At 31.6% G+C, this 20,026-nt stretch overlaps 1 protein-coding gene across 2 annotated transcripts in view; it reads right to left on the bottom strand.

Annotated features, from left to right (window-relative positions):
- LOC145295938 (uncharacterized) overlaps positions 1–20,026 on the bottom strand; it is a 132,810-nt gene that overhangs the window by 35,485 nt on the left and 77,299 nt on the right. For both annotated transcript variants that reach the window (XM_080141818.1, XM_080141819.1), the window contains exons 4-6: positions 18,231–18,484; positions 12,480–12,665; positions 2,334–2,472 (exon numbers count right to left, since the gene is read on the bottom strand). In XM_080141818.1, coding sequence (XP_079997944.1) covers positions 2,334–2,472; positions 12,480–12,665; positions 18,231–18,484 — 579 coding nt within the window. The remainder of the gene's footprint in view (positions 1–2,333; positions 2,473–12,479; positions 12,666–18,230; positions 18,485–20,026) is intronic.

Here is a 20,026-nt window from a genome sequence, read left to right as displayed (position 1 = left end):
TTTAACAGGAGAATGCATCTATAAATGATAAAACAGAAAATATTTGATGGCACAAGCTCTTCTTATATTGTGCGGATTAAAGTTTCAAGTACTTCTAGTTATGCAAGAGAAAGCAAATGTGACAAGGATGAAAGGAAATAGTTCAAAATAGATTGTTAATTAGATAAGCCAGACATTGTATGCCACATACAAATAGTGTTAAGAGTAGCCTGATGATAGCTCATATGGAGGATAAAAAAATGTTGATATTTTTGGCACTCTTTTTCAAATGGCAACCATAGATGTGCCTGTTTATGAGAGCATCTTTTCAGATTTTTTTTTTTGCTGTTCACTTAAGATGAGAGTTAATGAAACGGATACATAAAGACTTCAGAAAAGTAAACTGCTGCCACCAGTACTTCAAATGTGTTGGGAAAGAGACCAACAGTGTCTAAATAGTATGAATTTTATGTTAATGCATGTGTAATTATAGATAAGTTTGCTATATTCTATGTTCAATGCGATTTCAAGGAGATCATGTTTACGCATGTAGTAAAAATAAGAACAAAGATTTATCACAGAACTCCAGACATTTGAACATTTTTCAAAAGCATTAAATCTCTAAACGTTTAGAATTTTTATAGAATTGGAATCTTTAATTTTATCGAAATCAGGAAAAATTTTGGAATCATCCCATCACTAATATATATTATATATGAGGGGTGTTCCGAAAGTAATGCCTTCTTTTTTTTTTCTCACCCAAACGGATCCAAGGGTATTGCAAATTGCACTGTTATGAAGACTGAACATCTGCATTCATGACCTGAAAGTTTTATCTGTTACAGATATTGATGTGTGAGACTAAGAAAGCAACTCATCATGGACATGTGTCATTGAATTTCTGGCAAAAGTGCACTGAGAATGGTGGTTACCATGTAGAAAAATAAATTCTGGAGCACAAAGAGTCGCTCATTTTAATGGTACCACTCCCATCTCTGTAGCTGAACTTTTTAAGTACAAAAAAAAAAAAGGTTTTACTTTTGGAACAACTCGTGTATTCCTGCCATTAGCTACAGTAAAATAATGGAAAATCTATTTGTCTATTTTGGTATAGACTCATTCAAGATTCTTGATGAATCTATTCGTTCCAGGAAACTTGTAAAGACCTATCAAAATATGCAAGCAAAAATGATTTATATTCAACAAAATGCAGGTGTGTATATTATGCATAACAAATATTTTTGATTTATGAATAAAAAAAATTTGAGATACTGATGACTCTTCCTTGCTACTGTGAAACTACTGTACGGTGTTAAAGCTAAGTACATGTTTATATCTGTGCAACTAATCCTTTCGTATTAATTGGTAATGAAATTGAATAAATTATAAAAATCGAAGACGATACTTCCGCCTACTCTCAAAGCTATGTTTCATCAGGCTACAAAACACTTGTTATCCACATACAAATTAGAGGAAAGTAAAGAATTGATAGAACACTGAAAGTCTTTGCTTTATTTCTATGCTGTGATCAAAGAGGTCAGTATTTTGTGTTTTAGTAAGATTCTTGTAAAAACTTGCTATACCATGAAACAGTCGTAAATGAAGGGAAACTTGATAAATCATTTGAATAAAATTAGATTTCAATTCTTAGGATTTCATCTCTTAATCTTTTCAAAATATTGAGAGAAAAATGTTTTAGTTAGCCTAAATTCTATTTTTTATGGCACACAAAAATATTTAAATATTCAATAACTTCCTTTCAACTTGCATAGATTTATAAACTTAATAGAATAAAAGTTAATAAATCAATATAATTTATTAAATTAGAATCCTTATAATCTAAAGTGAGGTTTAAATTTGAATTTATTAGAAAAAATAAATCTTTTAGTTTATATCGAAAGAGTTCAACCAAATATTGTTATTCAAAATTTTACTAATAAAATTTTCATCAAGATGTGTATTTGTTACAAAATGGACTGTTAAAGTAGAGTAAATTTGTCATAATTAGCAAGATATTTAGATAAGATCAAAGGTTCTTATTGAATAGTGATATTGAACAGAATGGTTTCATACAAAGCATAATGGTCATAAACGACTAGAATGACAAATGCTACTCACAGAAAAAGACATTTACAAAAATACATTAACATAGCGAATATTGAGATGTTTAATGGTACAGCAAGCACAACTAATGAGCTTCAATGGATCAATGAATTGTAAAGAGTAAGTCAACCCACTGGAAGCAATCACATTACCAAGAGACAGTAGGAGGAAGAGGAATAGTAGTAAAAGAAAAATAGAAGGAGGAGAAGGTGGAGGATTGGTTGTCAGCATTTATAGTTTTGAATACTTACATTTTGGATTCTGATTGGCCAAGCCCTTCACTAAGGGGTTGTTCATCATTGAAGGGTTTGGAAACACAGGGTCAGGCAAGAGGCCCGACTTGGAGCTGTTCAATGCTGGTCCAACTTTGAATGGGGTAGCCTTCTTCTCCTGAAGTCCAAACAAACAGACAGTGACAACACACACAGACAGACACGGCTCACAACACCAACAGATTTGGGACCACAAGGTCAGGAAAGGGTGGGAGGGCTTGGAGGAGGAGCACAGCTATTTCACATTCACCCAAACACACATACAAATGCCATGCACCAGGGGATATTTTTTTCTTTTCCCCTTGTTTTAGTGATTTAACTTTTCATTGCAAGGACTAGACATTTTATTCTGCAGCAACAATGATTACTATAGAAAATTAGATAATTGGTTATTACCAATTAATAGATCAAGGCATGTGGAAAGCCGACCAATAGTTGAATGTTAAAAAAAGTTACCTCCCTTGAGAAGCCTGCAGTAGAGATAGATCATTCCTCCTCAACTGCTCAAACCCCCTACACAACAATTGAAAGTAGAAAGATGAGAATATATAAAGAAAAGCATTTGAAATATAAAACCAAATTAAAACCTAGGATTTAAATATGAGCATTAACAAAATACGAAAAACATAAACCAGAGACAGATTATATAATACAACCTCAACTTTAGAGATATGCAAACTCCAAAATTTATTTAAATATTTTTCTGGACAATAAAATCTTAATTGAAAAAGTTCTTAAGGATACTTTCAAATAACTTGTATTAATACCTAGAAAGCAAGGATTATTAGAGAGATATAGATATTAGAAGGATATGAAAAGAAAAAACTGCTTACTTGTTTTTTTTATGATCAAGATAAAGTTGGAAGAAAATTTCCAAGAGAAATTTTGTTAGAAACACAGGATTACATTTTAAATAATTGATCAAGCAAATGTGAAATTGTAAAAAAGTTTCTGGAAGAAATTTTTTTTTCACAAATCCATTTACCACGATAACTAAGAGGCATGACAAACGTGGATGATCGTATATAAGATATAAGCACAGAATCAGAGACAAAAGGGAATATCACTTGACAAAGAATGAAAACAGTCACGCAAATCACAATTACCAAACACATCCAGGGTCTCGACTATAACACAAATGAAAAGATCACGTCATTAGCACAAATTGACCAGGCGGACACAAAAATGGCCTAAAATGTACTGATATAAAACCGTTTAAACAGTTGAGTTTTAGAAAAAACAAGTATCAGCCAGATGAAAGTTTAGAGATAAGCGATCATTTTTACATTGCACATTCAGTAATCACTATCTTGCAGACCAGACATTTGAAAATAGAAACAGATGAGAATCTATGGACGCAAAAGTTGCTAGAAAAAAAAAAAAGAAAAAAAAAAAAAGCAGCCAAACTAGATTTAAAACAATTGTCTACAAATAATTAGGTTTGGTATTTAGGTTTGTACAAAAGAAATACTAAAGAATTGAGTCTAATTTAGGGAAAATAGTTTGCTTTTCATAAAGATTTTATAGTTAGATTGTTTGATAAATTTCTCAGAATTTGAATTTCCAGTGATGAATAGATGAACACTAGTTTCTGATCACAAACACTTCTTTGCCAAAACTAAGTGGGTGTGTGCATAGTTAATGTGGAAATAGAAATAAAATTTAATAAAAATGTAGAGTTTAAGGAAAACAAATGATTATATCAAACGAAGACAACAGAAATACTTTCCAAAATCAGAGTTGATAGGCACAAGTGCATTCGGAACAGACACTGTTTAAATATTCTATCTAGACTGAAAAAAAAAGATAAAGACGTCTACATAAGACAGAGCAGGTGCCAGTAGGATGAGCAGTGAGGAGGAGGAGGAGGAGGAATGAATAACTAAAAAGAAAAAGGACAGATACAAAAAATAAAAAGAAATTCAATCAAGATCTCAGTCTTCGACACATTCACAAATCACAAGTATTCTATTTCAAAAAAGTGATGAATGTCAGTTTCTGGAGGTAGGACATGGGAGTGGGAAAAATTGGCATGAATTTACAGTGAAATAAAAACAAAAAAATACAAAAAAGAGAAAATACAATCAATGCAATCTTGTTGAGTGTGGCATACAGATTGAGATTAATACAGGAGAGAAAGGCCATGAAAATTCACATTTGACAAAATCCTTTGGCTCATTTACAGTCAAGTTATGAAGAGTATAAATTTAGTTGTTCAGAAAAAGTGGTGACACTCGAGCTTCAATCTACTAAATCAGTATTGAACTGAAACAACCTTTCTCTATGGATTTCCAACAACTCAAAATTGAAACCAGTCAAAACAATGCAGATTATTATTAAAGATTCTTGCATTGATTTTTTTTTTTACAATTAATCAAGTAAAACAAATTAAACATGGATTTGCACATACAAAATGACTAATAACTTGAAATAGTCATTGATAATCAATATGCTTTCTCAAAGAAAATAGGACAAGGGAAACTTAATTGAAATCTATTATTCATAAAAGTTTTATTTAACAAAAACTAAGTCAAATCAGATTTGGGAATTAGAACTTGTGTGTATACACAAATCGTGAAATTAGTAGCTAAAAATCAAATAAAAAGATTAAATTATAGCGAAAAGAAAAAAGGTACCAATGCACAAGTTAGAAACCAATTCCTACATTTAAAACTTTTTCTAAAAGTTTTATGCTAATTGATATTTCAGTTCATTAAAAACAACCTACCATTTTTTTGAATACATAATTTTTGAACAGTTTGATGATGCAAGGAGCCAAAATGTGGAGGAGGTTAAGAGGGAGGAAACCTAGTTGCTTTTTTTTTTTTTTTTTTTTAATTCAGAATGTTTTAAGAAAAGAATTGGGTGCTTATTTTTAAAGAGATGCATGTACAATATGGTAGTTTAAAATAAATAAACAGAAAAACTTATGGATATACTTATTAGTTGAAAGTATTAGTGTACACCAAAATGTACTGAAAATAAGACAGTAGCATTTTAATAAATTAATAATTTAAGTTAAACTCCAAGCAATAAAACAGCATGGCATAATCATATTAGAAAAGACATGCTGATTTGATGCAAATACCATTTGGAGTTTGAGTTATGAAAAGTAATTTTATATTTTTATTAATAGGCTGCCTGGCATTGCCCGGTCATAAAATATGCATATTCTATTTTAATTCATACAAAAACCGAGACATGTGCATGCCAGTATTGTTTTTCTAAATAGTTCACTTGAAAGTAAAAAAAAAAAACTCAGTTGAGATCGAAATCAAAAGTCAAGTATGATAATCAGCTTGACACGATCTTTAAAAATCGTTTTGAAACCTACTTATTCTTAACATAAGGAATCTGTCATGCGAATTATTCACGCATGCGCATTAGTAAAACAGTTGACAAAATGATAAAAATCCAATGACCCCCTACATACAAATTTCTCAATTTTGACCCCTTAGCAGCGTCTTTTTTCCTGGATGAAAACCGATTAAGTTTTTCACGTCTGAATACTCTATATACCAAATTTCAAGTGTGTAGATCAAAAATTCGTTCAGTATATTGGTAGAAAATTGTCCTCACGCACATTCTAACTTTTACAGATATATAGATTAAAATTCAACCTGCTTATCTTTAGTAATTCTTGGTGTGCACAAATACATTCAACTGATAAGTTGATCCAGGTTTTCTTATTTTATTTTGAACTGCTATATTTCACATGAATATTTTTTATAAATAAAAACCAAAAGTTTTAATATAGACTTTAATCCAATTTGTTGGGAGAAGTTTTAGAAATGACAACTATAAAGAAAAGGGTAAGCTATAAAGAGTAGTTTTGAAAGATGAGGATTTTGGATTAATAAAAACTAAAAATAACATTAATAGATCAGGCAGAACATGACATTTGGTTGTTAAATATCAGATTTAAAAAAAAAAAATTATCACTAATGTAGTTCTTATCCTTTTCTTTTCATAAACGTTTTATTGTCATCTTCATGAAGTTCTTCAGGTTTTGAACTGATAATGAAATTCCTTTTCAATTTTTTTTAATCCACACAAATGGTTTCAAAATAGTTTTGTTGCTCAGTTGGAGAATATGACAAGTAATGCAGTTTTCCAGATCAATGACATCTAGCATTATCATGATGAAAGTTTACTTTTTCAGTTCAAAACTTGAATTTTATCAATGTGACATTAAAAAGCTGATTGACAGATGGAAAAAAGGTCGATAGGGATAGTGACTACATTAATATATCTGTAACTTCGTTTTCTTGAGTCTTAAAAACAAAACATTTATTCATTCAAACATACAACATTGAACAAAGTAGACAACTTTATTAAATCTTTCATATCCCATGAAAAGTTTCTTGGTATGAGAGTAAAACCGTTCATATTCATTCTATAATTGATCCGATTTTAAGACTTTTCAGACATTCCATGAATTGTTTTAACGATTAATGGTGAGCATTCTAATAAATCATAACATGAATCTGGGTTGATTCAAAGTACCAAGAAAGCAAAAGTGTCTGAGAGTGCAAAAATATATTTACAGTGGAGTAAAATTCCTTAGAAACTTTCCTAGATTTGATAATATCAGTAAACTGTGTGCACGTGTTGTTGGCAAGTAATGCAAGCCACACTAGACTTTAAACTTTTCCACAAACATTGATGACGCTGTAAGCAATCATCCATTTTATAAACACACAAACACTTAATATACCACTTCATTAGGAACAGCCATTTATTTTTATGCCCATCTCAAACAAAATGTTCAGTTTTATTATCTAAGGAGATTATTGTTTTGGCCCTTTAATTTTTTTCATGTAGTTCTCTGCATATTTGTTTTTTTATTATTCTTACATCAGTGAGACCACTCAATAATGGTAAATATGCACAAAACAAAAGAATTGTCATTAAGAGAGACTATCAATAGGTTGATGTGACTTGTTATTGTTTTTATGCATATTCAGCGCTGATGAGTGTACCACTAACAAAAAAAAACATGCAAAAAACAAATGACAAAATATTTGTATGCCTTTATAGTAAATGAAACCCTTTTTTGAGATGAACTAAAAAAATCAGTGCCTATTGCTAGTGAAATGGTATATTATATTTTACTTCAAAATGAACTTTGTTAATATTTACATTTGAATACAAAATTTGGAAATATTTGTCTCAATGTGCGTGTGTGTGCGTATATATATATATAAGAAACAATGAAACAATACAATGGAAAAGAAATGTTTATCTGATATAATCAAAGGCAAACTTCAACGTAATATAAATATTTATATATTAATGAATTAATCCCAACCAAATAATAAATGCTCAATACAGTCGAATAATAAATTTAATTGTAAGTTTTAATTTAGTTTTAAATTTTTTTCTCATACACACACACACAGGGCATACCAGAAAAAAAATCGTAATCAACAATTTTAGTGGAGATGATCAAAATTATATTTGTGCAGAGTTGTGATAAAACGATTTTAACAATATCAAGCACACTATGACATGTCAAGCACACACCCCATATTATAAATACCTCTAACAAAGATTTTATCTTAAAAGATACTTATAAAATATAAGATCATGTGGTTTTCAACTTTGTATATTCATCATGTACACCTCTGCACAAATATACTTTCAGTAACTTCCACTAAAGATGTTGGTGAACTATTTTTTCTGGGACACCTTGTCTAAATTGTTAACAGGTTTAGACATTAAAGAACTTACAGAATTATAAATAGTTATTTTAAACCTTAAAAATTTTAAATATACACTTCAGATTTTAATAAGCGAGTTGGCCATCAAATTTTATATTATATACAGAGCAAGATTCTTTGTGTAGTAAAATTTTTTTTTTTTTAAATTGAAACACGGGACAATTTTTGTCAACATTTTGGTAGAGATCTACTCAAGTTTCCTGATGAGCTTTTCAAGTGAGAACTAGTCGATAAATTCACCATTCTTATATGAGAGGCATTCCAAAAGTAATGCCTCTTATCTTTTTATTCCATCCGAATGGATCAGAGGGGATTGCAAATTGCATTGTTATGAAGATTGAATTAATGCATTCATAACTTTAAAGTCATCTCTCTGTTCCAAATATTGACAGTTTGGCAGTGTGAGACTAAGAAAGCAATTCCTGTCATGGACGTGCATCAGAAACACGAGTCATTAAATTCCTGGCAAAAGTGCATCGAGAATGGTGGTGACCATAGAGAAAAATAAATTCTGGAGCACAAAGTGTTGCTCATTAGAATGGTACCATTCCCGTTTTTGTAGCTCTTCAACTGTTTGAGTAAAAAAAAATAAGTTGTAAAGTTTTACTTTTGGAACTACCTTCATAATTTTAAGTACTTCTGGCCTGATCGGGGACTTATATGCCTTGTAAAGATTTATTTTTATTAAATTCAAAATTAATTTTATTAAGTATTAGATAATATATGTATATATATATATATATATATATATATATATATATATATATATATATATATTATTGCAATCATGACAAGACTCGTTTTGATGTTCATGATTAAAAGTGGAGGGGGGGGGGCGGAATTAAACTGGATGGAGGGATTTCCTTTTTTATCAATAAAATCAAGTGAAATGGGAGACGATACGTTAAAAAAAAACAAAAAAAACGGGATACACTATATGTCTAAAATACCAATATGTATGATATCACCTAGAGACATGTTCAAACCTAACAGATTCCCTTTGCTTGGGGAGAGAAGGCTTCTTCTAGCAAACTTGAATAGTCTCTAAGATCTTCAGGTGAAAGGTCAAATGAGCATGACTCCGAATACATGCCGGGTTTTTAAGTAAATGTTCAGCTATAAAAGACCCGGATGTGTTAATAAGAATGTCTATCAGTAGGTAAATTCCATTGTTGATTATGCTAGGTATGTGCTGTTGAATTCTATCAAGTGTTAACGACGTTAAACCCACGTAGTCAGCACTGCAATTAAATTTAAATATAAATTGCACTAGCAAGGGTACCTGGCACCTGGGTGTGTAGAGGTGGTGTAGTAAGGAACCGGGAGAGAGAGAGAGAGGTGTTAAAATAAAATGGCAGTTTGGGAGGGGGGGGGGGCAGAAATCAAAACAACAGTAGGCAGCCCGGGTGGAAAGAGGTGTTAAAAAAAAAAAAAAAAAAAAAAAAAAAAAAAAATGGTAGTAGGCAGGCAGGCTCAAACCTGTATTGTGAAGGAGAAAAAGGTGAAAAAAAAAAACAAACAAAAAAAACCCTAACGTCTTAGCTGATGTGTCCATCGCGAAACCGGAAGTCGCGAGCATTGGAATTAAGGGTTGTCAATTGAAAAGAGACAATGACTTGCAAAAATGTTGATGAAAAAAAAAAAAAAAAAAAAAAAAAAAAAAAAAAAAAAAAAAAACATCTGCTCCTCGTAGAAAACTGCCCAGTTGAGGGTGAAGGAATTAATGTTTTTGGCCAATTTTTTTTAATATTTATTGTCCAAGAGACCGAGCTTTATCAATTTTGTCATGTCTCAACACGTTTGTTGAAAGTTTTTAATGAGACATACAAACACATACACATTTTGCCACATATACTAGACTAGCGAGAGCACCCAGCGTTGTCTAGGTGTGTTAAGATGGTATAGTAAGGAACCCCCGAAAAAGAAATAGTGGTGGTGGTGGGGAAATCAAAACAACAGTAGGCAGTATTGGTGGAGAGAGGTGTTAAAAAAAAAAAAAAAAAAAAAAAAAAATGGTAATAGGCAGGCAGGCTCGAACCCATAATGTGAAGGAAGAAAAGGAGAAAAAAGAAAAGGTGACATCTTTGCCGATGCGCCCATGACAAAACCGGAAGTCACAAACGTCGAAATTAAGGTTAGTCAACCGAAAGGAAACGATGACTCGCAAAAATGTTCGCAGAAAAAGCAACCCCTCCTTATAGAAAACTGGTGAGTTGAGGGTGAAAGAATTAATGTTTTTGGCCAATTTTTCGATATTTGTCGTCCGAAGAATCGAGGTTTAAAATGATACACGTGTTGTCACGTTCCGATGCACGTGTTGGAAGTTTTTGCGAGACATACTAACACACACACAGAAGATTATTATAGTGGTGGAGGGGTAGAATGAATTAGATTTGAACAGGGTCAGTCTCTAGGCGGTATCTTAGACATATAGCTGTATCCCGGTATTATTTTTTTTTTTTCTAATACACTATATTGCTACTTTTTTTTTTTTTTTTTAACATATCCCATTTCACTCAAATTTATTTATAAAAAAAAAACAAAAAACAAAAAACCTTCGATTCAGCTTATGAAAAGTGAAGATAAACTGGCCAGTTGGCCTCCCCTATTAAGTACTTTTTATTATTATTTTCATTTCCCACTTTTAATTATGATTAAAACGAGTCTTCCTGTGCAATAATGAAATTTTCTACCCCCGCATAAAATTATGAAATACATATATATAGTAAATTACATTCTTACCCGCTCCTCCCACCAAACTCAGACTATCAAACAGGTTGGAAAAGTGCCTGGTCTATAAATGGTTGTCGTACGTTTTCAGGGTCTTTGGCATCATTAACCATATAAAGATAATTTACGAATGTCTTTTTTTTTTTTTAAATCATATTCACCCCAAACAAGGGTAGCAGAGACAAGGGGCTATTGTGAATTAGGGACCATAGCTACAGGAACACTAATTAAGAGGAATTTGTATAGCAAAATGTCCGTTCATATATTAAAATTTGTGCAAGTTAGTAGAATTGAGGAAAAAAGATACAGGAAGAGAAATTCAAAATCTGGATGTTTGAAGGAAGAAACTGACAGTATATATGATATATATATAATAGTGTTCATTAAAAAAAAAAAACATTTCTATGTATTCAGGTGAGGGTTATTTTTAGTATTTATTTCATCTGTTCTGGAGTGGGGTTATGGTGGAGAGAACAAAATGTGTGGGTTGATGGTAGATTTTTTCACCTGAGGAAATCTTAGTTATTAATAATTAGGGTTAGGACAACAAAACATTCTTTTCATTGTTTTTACTCTCGAGCATATATCTGACAGACACAATCAACCGAGAAACACATCACTACATAAAAACATAAGATACTAATGGATATATACCAGAGAGTCAAAACAAGGAAAAGAATATGCTGCTGTCTTAGCCCTGTTAATAACTATAGATTCAATAATTTTCTCACCAAATTTACTCTTACTTTTTCACAATACTCATAACTCTCCAAGGATGGTCTGTTAACAAGAATTGTAACTGGGGTGAATTTATCAGCCAGTTCCTACCTTAAACAAAAACTCATCAGGAGAATTAAGCAAATTAAGAAAATATGTGAACAAATATATATATATATATATATATATATATATAAAAGCATATTTAATGGAATCAGATAAACATTCTTTGTGTTTTATCTGTTTATCATTCTTTTCCAAAATTCTAACAGTGCCCATCTTATGATCATTACATACTTGTGCGATTAGAAATTAATACCTCCATGCAATCTTTAATGTAAATTTTGTTTCTATTTCATATACAAAGATCTTTCATTTCTATTTTCCATATTTCATTGGATCATATGCATTTTTCAAACCTCTTAAGATCCAGCACAATCTAGACTTATTTTTTGGGTAATATTAAATGCATTGTGTAATGAAAATTTTACAATCCCCAAAAGATTAAAATTATTTACAAAACCAAGAACTAAAAAAGTTAAAAATGGGACGTTCGGAAAATATTTACTTTTGTTAGAATTTTGTAAAGAATGATCACCAGATCAAATCCACACAATGTTTCTTACTCAATGAAGTAGGCAACATTCGTTCAAGTATAACTATGCAATATATAAAACATTAAAATTTAAATGGTTTAACTACACAGTACAAACCCTTGTTTAAAAAACAACTTTAACATTTATCAGGTTTTAACTAAAACACAAGTGCCAAGTTAAATATGTTGAGTTTTTACATTTGGATGCAACTTTTTCTTTTAAAATCAGGAGACTAGCTAATTAACACAGCAAATAGTTAGATAATTTTATCTAATGATTGATAAGTCTACCATAAGTGATATTTTAACCCGAGAAAAAGGAGAGTGGCAGTACTCTTCATAGTTGAGAACTAAACTTACCTTTCTCTGAATTATCTTATTGTAGACAACAACAGCAGAAAAGCCCGGAACACTGAAAGAGAGGTCGATTTTGTTGCCTTTGATTGAGGCTTCATCCCTGAGGCTCCTCCACGTGGCCTCGGCCTCTTCAGATGTAGCATACTCCACAATAGCACATTCTTGACATACACCATCTTTTGTAACAATCTAAAGAGAAAGAAAAAAAAATTTATATATTGGATTGATAATTGTTATTCACATGACTGGAGTTAGTAAATGCTAAACTCAGATTATTGAAGGTTTCACTCTGAACAAAAACAAAAAACACTAATATACCAAATTTATATATTACTTATATAATGTCTATTTTAAAGGGGATGGGCATATTTTTACACGGCTCTGAATCCAACATTCCTTTTCAGAAACAAAATCTAATTAAACAAGTTAAACTTAGAACAGTACAAGATAATTAAACAAGTTAAACTTAGAACAGTCAAGATAATTTAAGTAAGAAAAAAATAAGTTTGAACTTTCTGCTCTTTTAAAACTTGTCCAATAGACTGGGTTTTACTGATTTTTGTTCAATGAAAATTTTATAATTTTCAAAAGAGGAAATGACTGCAGGTAATTTAAGTATTATTTTTAAAAACAGGATGTGGGAAGAAAAATATTAATCAAATTAGCATGGTTGAAATATGCATCAAATAATTTTTGATTTAATTTTCTTATCACTTTTTGCTGGGGATGGGGTATTCTACCGGATGCCAAACATTCTCCTATTAGTTTAGTTAATCCAACTGAGGGATCTTTTTAAGATTCTAATTGTCCCTTTAAGTGCTATTGTTTGTATTTCTTTTGCACTTAGTTCACCGGGTATATTCAGCAGATAGTTTTTGAAATTCTTTTTCATTAGCCTGGTTGCTTCTTTAATGACTGGCATGATTGTTACCTTCTTAAGATTGCAGTTTCTTTTTATGTTGTACATAAGTCCTTGGTATTTTGTTATTTTTCTCTCTGTTGAGGCCAGCATCATTAGAGACGCTTACTTCAACTAGGGTTGCTACTTCTTCTTGAGTAGTTTTATTTTCAAACAGTCTTTGAAATAAGTAGATCAGTACTTAGATGAATGACCATTTGGAAAGAACCATGAAAACCATTTGCCTAGCTATAAAGTAATTTTCTAATATTTTGGGGGGTGGGGAAAGAATCCCTCTATGGATAGCCTATACTCCAAGCAAGTATGAGTATTAATCTAGAAAGAAAACCGAGAACTAGCACCAGTTCCTCTTTTGTTTATCCTAGTATTGCTTTCAGTCATCTTGGACTAATTCTTGCCATTGCACTTTAGTAATAATAGTTTTGTAGTTTTCATATGGTCTACACACATTTTCATTTAGAGATATATTGTGAATTTTATCCTCTCTCATAGATTATATATAGATAATCCAACAGATCTTTAAAAGGAATTAATCAGTTGCAAGAAAGTTTTTTTTAAATATATACAAGGAATTTAAAATTACTCTGTCAAAGTAGAAAATATTAAATGTTTGCATAGAGTTGAATTTAAAATTACAAAGTAAAATTGATCATTAAAATTTATTAAACATAACTTTCTTTCTAAATCTGATCACATTTACTGTCAAACAGTTCACAATGTTGCTAAAAATAGGATGTCTACTTTTACAGCACAATTGCTTGAATAACAATCATTTTAATAGTTTGAAAATAAGCGCAAAAGTAAATATAACATTAAGATAGCTTAGTCTGTTTAAATTGAAATTATGAAAATTGCCCCCCACCCCACCCAACTAAATTATATAAAAGACAGTTGTCTATGTGTTTGTATGTCCAAGTAAAAAAAAACAAACAAAAACTCTACTAAACAAAAAATTAGTATATTCTAGACAAGCATTGCCCTGGATGAATAATATTTGAAATTTAGAAAAAAATATTCTCAGGTGGTCAATTAGGCCAGGTTTCATCAGGGAGAATTGGTTTTTCAGTGTTATGTACTAATTCGGAAAGCAAATGCTAAGTCATTCCTACAGAAATCTATTATATACAAGAGAGTTGTCTATGTATCTCCAGCTACAGAAGAATGTGCTATAGTCTTGTCCCCCACCCCGGTCCAACCAGTCTCATTTCAGGTTATAATTTTTGGGGGGAGGGATGGGGGATTCGCCATTGAAAAGTCCTGTCTGCAGAAAGAATTTTTTTTTTTTAAATTTTTTTTTAGGGAAGGGTGGGCGATCATTTTTATTTATAGCAGCTGTCATTACCCCCCCCCCCCGGAAACTAAAATAAAAGCAAAAATAGAGGGAGCCACCACCTCATTCAGGAATCGCAGCATTGGAAATCAACAAACTGCTACAAATGAAGAAAAATGGCAATACAGCAGCTCCAGTACTTTTCACTTGCTGATAGGACTGCCTCCTTAGTGGTTAATCCAAGGTTCAGGTCCCTAATTATCAGGCAGATAACATCATCCCAAAGAATGTTTACCTCCCACACCTTTACTAGTGACATGGCCACAAGGATAGACGTAGAAACAGAAAAATTCCGACTGTTCACGCAAAATACTGCCAACCTAAAATACAGCTTTTTCTTCTCCCTTTGTCAGAAAAATCACCTCTTAAAAAGGAGGACTGAGGGACAAAAGAGAAATGAGAGTAATGGGAGCGGTCGATAATGCATCCACAATGCATTGTCTACTCTCCATAGAAAAAAAAAGAAAAAAATGATTACATTAAGTATTGTACTTAAACACGTCAATTAAACTTATATTAAGGGAAAGTATGGTGAAGGATTCCCCTCTCACTAACTGAAAATAAATAGAATTGTCGAATCTATGCTATATTTAAAATCACCTTGCTAGATATGAGTACATGCATGGACGAGAAAATCTGTTACTAAATAAAGCAATTCTATAGCAATTAAAAAAACTGCAATTAATATAAATAATATTAACATTTGCCTATAATAAAACAATACATATCACAAGCAACTTATCTGCTAACAAATTCTGTCTTCAATGAAAAATATTAAAGATATTCTTCGCTTTAAATTCAGTTCAGCATTCAAAAATAGAATTTGTATTTAGATTTAGGCAAAGAGAGCAGAGGGGAAATTGTTAGTAATTGTAGCAAGGCGAGTGCTTTTGTTGTGAAAGTTTAGTGGTGGTGGGGGCAAACATACCCAACATCTAATCTGTAGATGCCAGATGAGATGAAGCTTACTGTATACATCTATTCTAATCGTGATCTATACTAAAGTAGTTATCAGAGTTTATGCATTTATTTGTGGCTAGGGGGAGGGGGACTTATATTGACAAGTTGTGGTTTTGGTCTAGGCAAAGTTCACAGAACCACTACCTTATTCAACTGATCAAATATCTTTATACGACAGATTTATCAAGAAAAAGCGAAAATCACACATGAGTCACTACATGCCTCATGCTCCCATTAAGATAAATGAGCCACAGATAGCCATAACAATTGACAAAAAAAATGTTAAAGCAGCATCTAAAACAAGCATGAATAGAATCTACAATTAATAGAGATAGACAAAGGTAGAGTATAACCTATGTTTTTATATGAATATATTTCATAGCTGCATCGTGCAAAGACATGTCACTTTAGGAGAGATATGAATCTGCCAGTATGTAAAAAAAAAAATCTATACTAACTATCACTACCCAGAGTTGGTTGAGTTGAATTTAATATAACTTTATATAAAAAAAAAACGTTGACAAATCAGAATCAAACTCTGAATCACTTCTTAGACTAGTATCTTATCAAAAAAAGTTTTGGTAGGTGAGTATGAGGATCGAACCCTTGAAGCAAAGTTGGAAATTAAAGTGTTAAAAAAAATAAAAGAAACGTGTGACGCTACCCATTGGGCCACCATGACATACAAAGGAACACGTTTGAATTTATTTATTTAACTATTGACAGGTGGCAGCAATAAAAGTTAACTTTGCTGCTTCTATTTGACCTAATTATTGAGGTCAAATAGAACAGTTAACTTGGGTTTGACTGGTTTTTTCCCCAACATATGTTGGAGAGGGGGAAACCGGCTCCCCATTTTCCAGACTGATTAGCAACTGTCTGATATAAGAGGACAGTCTCCACATTGATCAAAGCTGATTGCTTCTGGACATTTCCCGGCGCGATACAGAGAACGTTGTTCATTGTTAAATTTGAATTAGTTTCACTTTTTATACGAAAAAGCCCAATCAACACGCGAGAAGCCAAAATAGCAATAATTTTGTAAAAATCGATGTAAATAAATCTATACGCTATGCGCTTTCTTAAATCCTAGATATTATTATATAGGACCTATATAAACAGTTGTAAGCGATCGTAACGAACCCGGGAGCGTGTGCGAAAGAAGCCTTTGCGAGACATACACAAAATGGTCACACACATTTTGCCTTTTATATATATAGATTGTTTAGATGTACGAGCATCGAGGATAACCTGGATTTTTCTCTTATCTAAGAAGGATTTAATTATGTTAAGTATTCTACCAGTGATACCGTATGATCTAATTTTCCTGAGGAGACCCTGTCAAAAGCCTTAGATATATCTAGAGCTACCGCTCTACCCTCCCCCGCTTTGTCCAGTGAATGGTATATATGTTCAGAGATTACAGTTAGGATGTCTGCTGTGAAACGGGCTTGTCTAAATCCATATTGTTGTCAGTCAGAAGTTTAGCATCTGTAAGGTGATGGACTAGAGCATGGTTAATTAAGATCTCAAATATTTTGGCAAAAAGTGGGAAGAGGCTAATGGGGTGATAATTTAATGGGTCAGTTCTTTCGCCAGAATTCTTGAATACTGGTACCACAGAAGCAGTTTTCCAACAGCCCGGAAAGCAAGATTCGTTAAGGCATTTGTTGTAGAGTTTGGAGAGAACTGGAGCTATTTCGGCTGAGCACTTTTTTAATAGCACAGCTGGGATGAGATCGGGTCCACATGCTTTTGAAGTGTCAAGGTTTTTTTATGATAGAAATGTTATTGCACAAGTAGGTCAAGTAATATTCAGTTGAAAGCAAGATCTTAACAAAAAAGGGGAGAAAAGAAAAAGTTAAAAAAAATTCATTAATTTCGTATGGTGTTATTGGTAGTTAAAAGAGTGATTAGAAACTGGGAGATCAGTTCCTCCCACTTGATATTAGTAAAAACAAAAGAAAATCGTTGATAATATCAATGAAATTTTTGTTTAAAAACACCGACTAATATTTGCCAGAACTGAACAGTTTTAAGTATGAACTTGTTAAGAAAGAAATTTTTTTTTCTAACATGTAATACTAAAAAGTACCAACCCAATTTCTTAGGTCTGGCATTTCTGATAAACTAAGATGTGAACTTTAAAATCTTTTTATCAGACACTTCTAGTGCAGACACATGCAGATTGTTTTCAAAGAAAAAAATCCTTCTGAAACACGTTATCAATCTGTTTGATAACACACTATAGAACTTGTTGCACATTTCTTGAGTGGATTTCATATCATCCATAAACTAATTCACTGTTGCGCATATAGAAAAAAGTAACTTGAGTTTTGAATAAAAAAAATTTCCAGCTGAAAAAGAAAAAATATGTCGCTGGAGACAATTTTTTTTTTTTTTTTAATTTATCAAAATCAAAAACGTGTGCAAGCATCTAAACAAAATTTAAATCAACAATTTTAAAATGTTAAAATTATTACAGAATTTGAAAAGCAATTTATTTTTGAAAATTTAAAAAGATTATAAAGATTAAGTTTTATACCTGGCAATAAATAGGGGTGTGGTCTTTACTAAACATTGTCCTCAATTCAGGAAGATCTTTGAAGTCTTTCGGAAGCCCATTAACAAGAAGACACCGAGAATTCAATTTGTCATAAGACACAACTAAACTTTCATCAATAAAATCACACTGCAAAACATGGCCTTTGTACTCTTTCCAATTTAGTTCCTCTCGAATTTGACCAGATTTTTCTTTATTGTGACAATATTCAAACACTGCGTAATTCTTGCTTTCACCTGAAACAAATTTTAGAGAAAATTGAGTATGTATTAAACGACCTGTGAGGCCAACATTAAATAGGTAAAAGCAACAGATGAGACAGGTACAATAGTATCATTGTTTTAAACAATCAACAGACAAAAGCCTACTTTTCAACAGATCCAATTTTCACAAAGTCAAAGGATTTTAGAATATGTTGTAATGCCATAATAGATCCTTTCAATTATTTACATCATTCCATTTCTCTCATTGTACGGCACAATCACGTTGATCAACAAAGTTAAGGAATGTTGAGTCTGGCCAGTATCAGATGGGTGACCATTTGGGAAGGCTAGGCGCTGTATGTATCTTCTGGGAAGGTTAGGCATCCCCATCACGAAAAAAGAACTCACTACGAAAACATCGACAAAGTTGTGGATGGCCTATGCCCCTCCAGGGGCTCAAAAATATGGATGGGATGGATTTCTCTCATTACCCATTATCATTTACTTTTTATTTTCCTCCTTTTCTTTATTTACACCAATCATTCACCCTTCCTGCCACCATCTAAAGCATTAATGTACATATGAAGTGTGCATAGTGATAAAGATAAACAGTTTCTTTTATAATTGTATATAAAAATTTAATAAGGGAAAATATGTAGGTAAAAAACCTGTTTATAGGAGTTTGTTTATATGTGTGTGTGTTAAAAGACTAATGGTGGATATAAGAGAAGATGACATGTTGAGGATTTTAAGATTAGTTTTCGTTATTTATCTCCATAGAGATGCAACTCTAGATTCATTTTGTTGGTTTGCTTTTAAAAGAAAGGAAAATAAAAACAATTTCAATGCTAACAGTTTCGTTTTCTTAGGGGTTTTAATCTCATGGAAAATAAAAATTCACCAAAAAAGCCCTTTGAAAACAATTTATGAAGAAAAATGTTTTGAAAATAGGAATTATATAAATAGAGAAGTTTTTCTTGGGGAAAAGAAAAAAAAATATTTCGAACTAGTAATATATACACTATTGAGCTATTAATTCAATATTTGTGGGAATATATATATATATATATATATATATATATGTGTGTGTGTGTGTGTTATTGATGGGTAGATTTCGCGCCCCTGATTACAATACAATTACCAATTCAGTTTTAATTACCCAGATTTTGATACAATCAGATTCCAATATTTTTACATTTTTAAACATTTAGTTCATTTTTAATGTCCAGATTACCTACTGTAAAAACCTGTGTAATATGTGCATATATTTTTCCGCAAAAGATTAATACACTAGTACAGAGGTGCATACATTACACAAGTAGATCTATTTTTTCTTAAATATTTTCTCCCATCATTGATTGAAAATAGTAAGACAACTAAAAATTTATTTCTCTTAAAATAAAGCTGATTAGCAACAGTTCAACATACATTGAAAAATATTAATTTAATTTTTCCTAAAACAATTGAACACAGCTAACAACAGTTTTAGGAAAACAGATAAAGTAGAATAAGGATTTATTTAAAAAATGAGATGCTGTAAAAAGAAAAGGCAAAAAAGTGTGTGTGTGTGGGGGG

This window comes from Euprymna scolopes, chromosome 16 (assembly GCF_053919585.1).
Source record: "Euprymna scolopes isolate OS-2025 chromosome 16, ASM5391958v1, whole genome shotgun sequence".
Taxonomy (NCBI): Eukaryota; Metazoa; Mollusca; class Cephalopoda; order Sepiida; family Sepiolidae; genus Euprymna; species Euprymna scolopes.
This window is presented reverse-complemented; position numbering and strand designations above follow the sequence as displayed.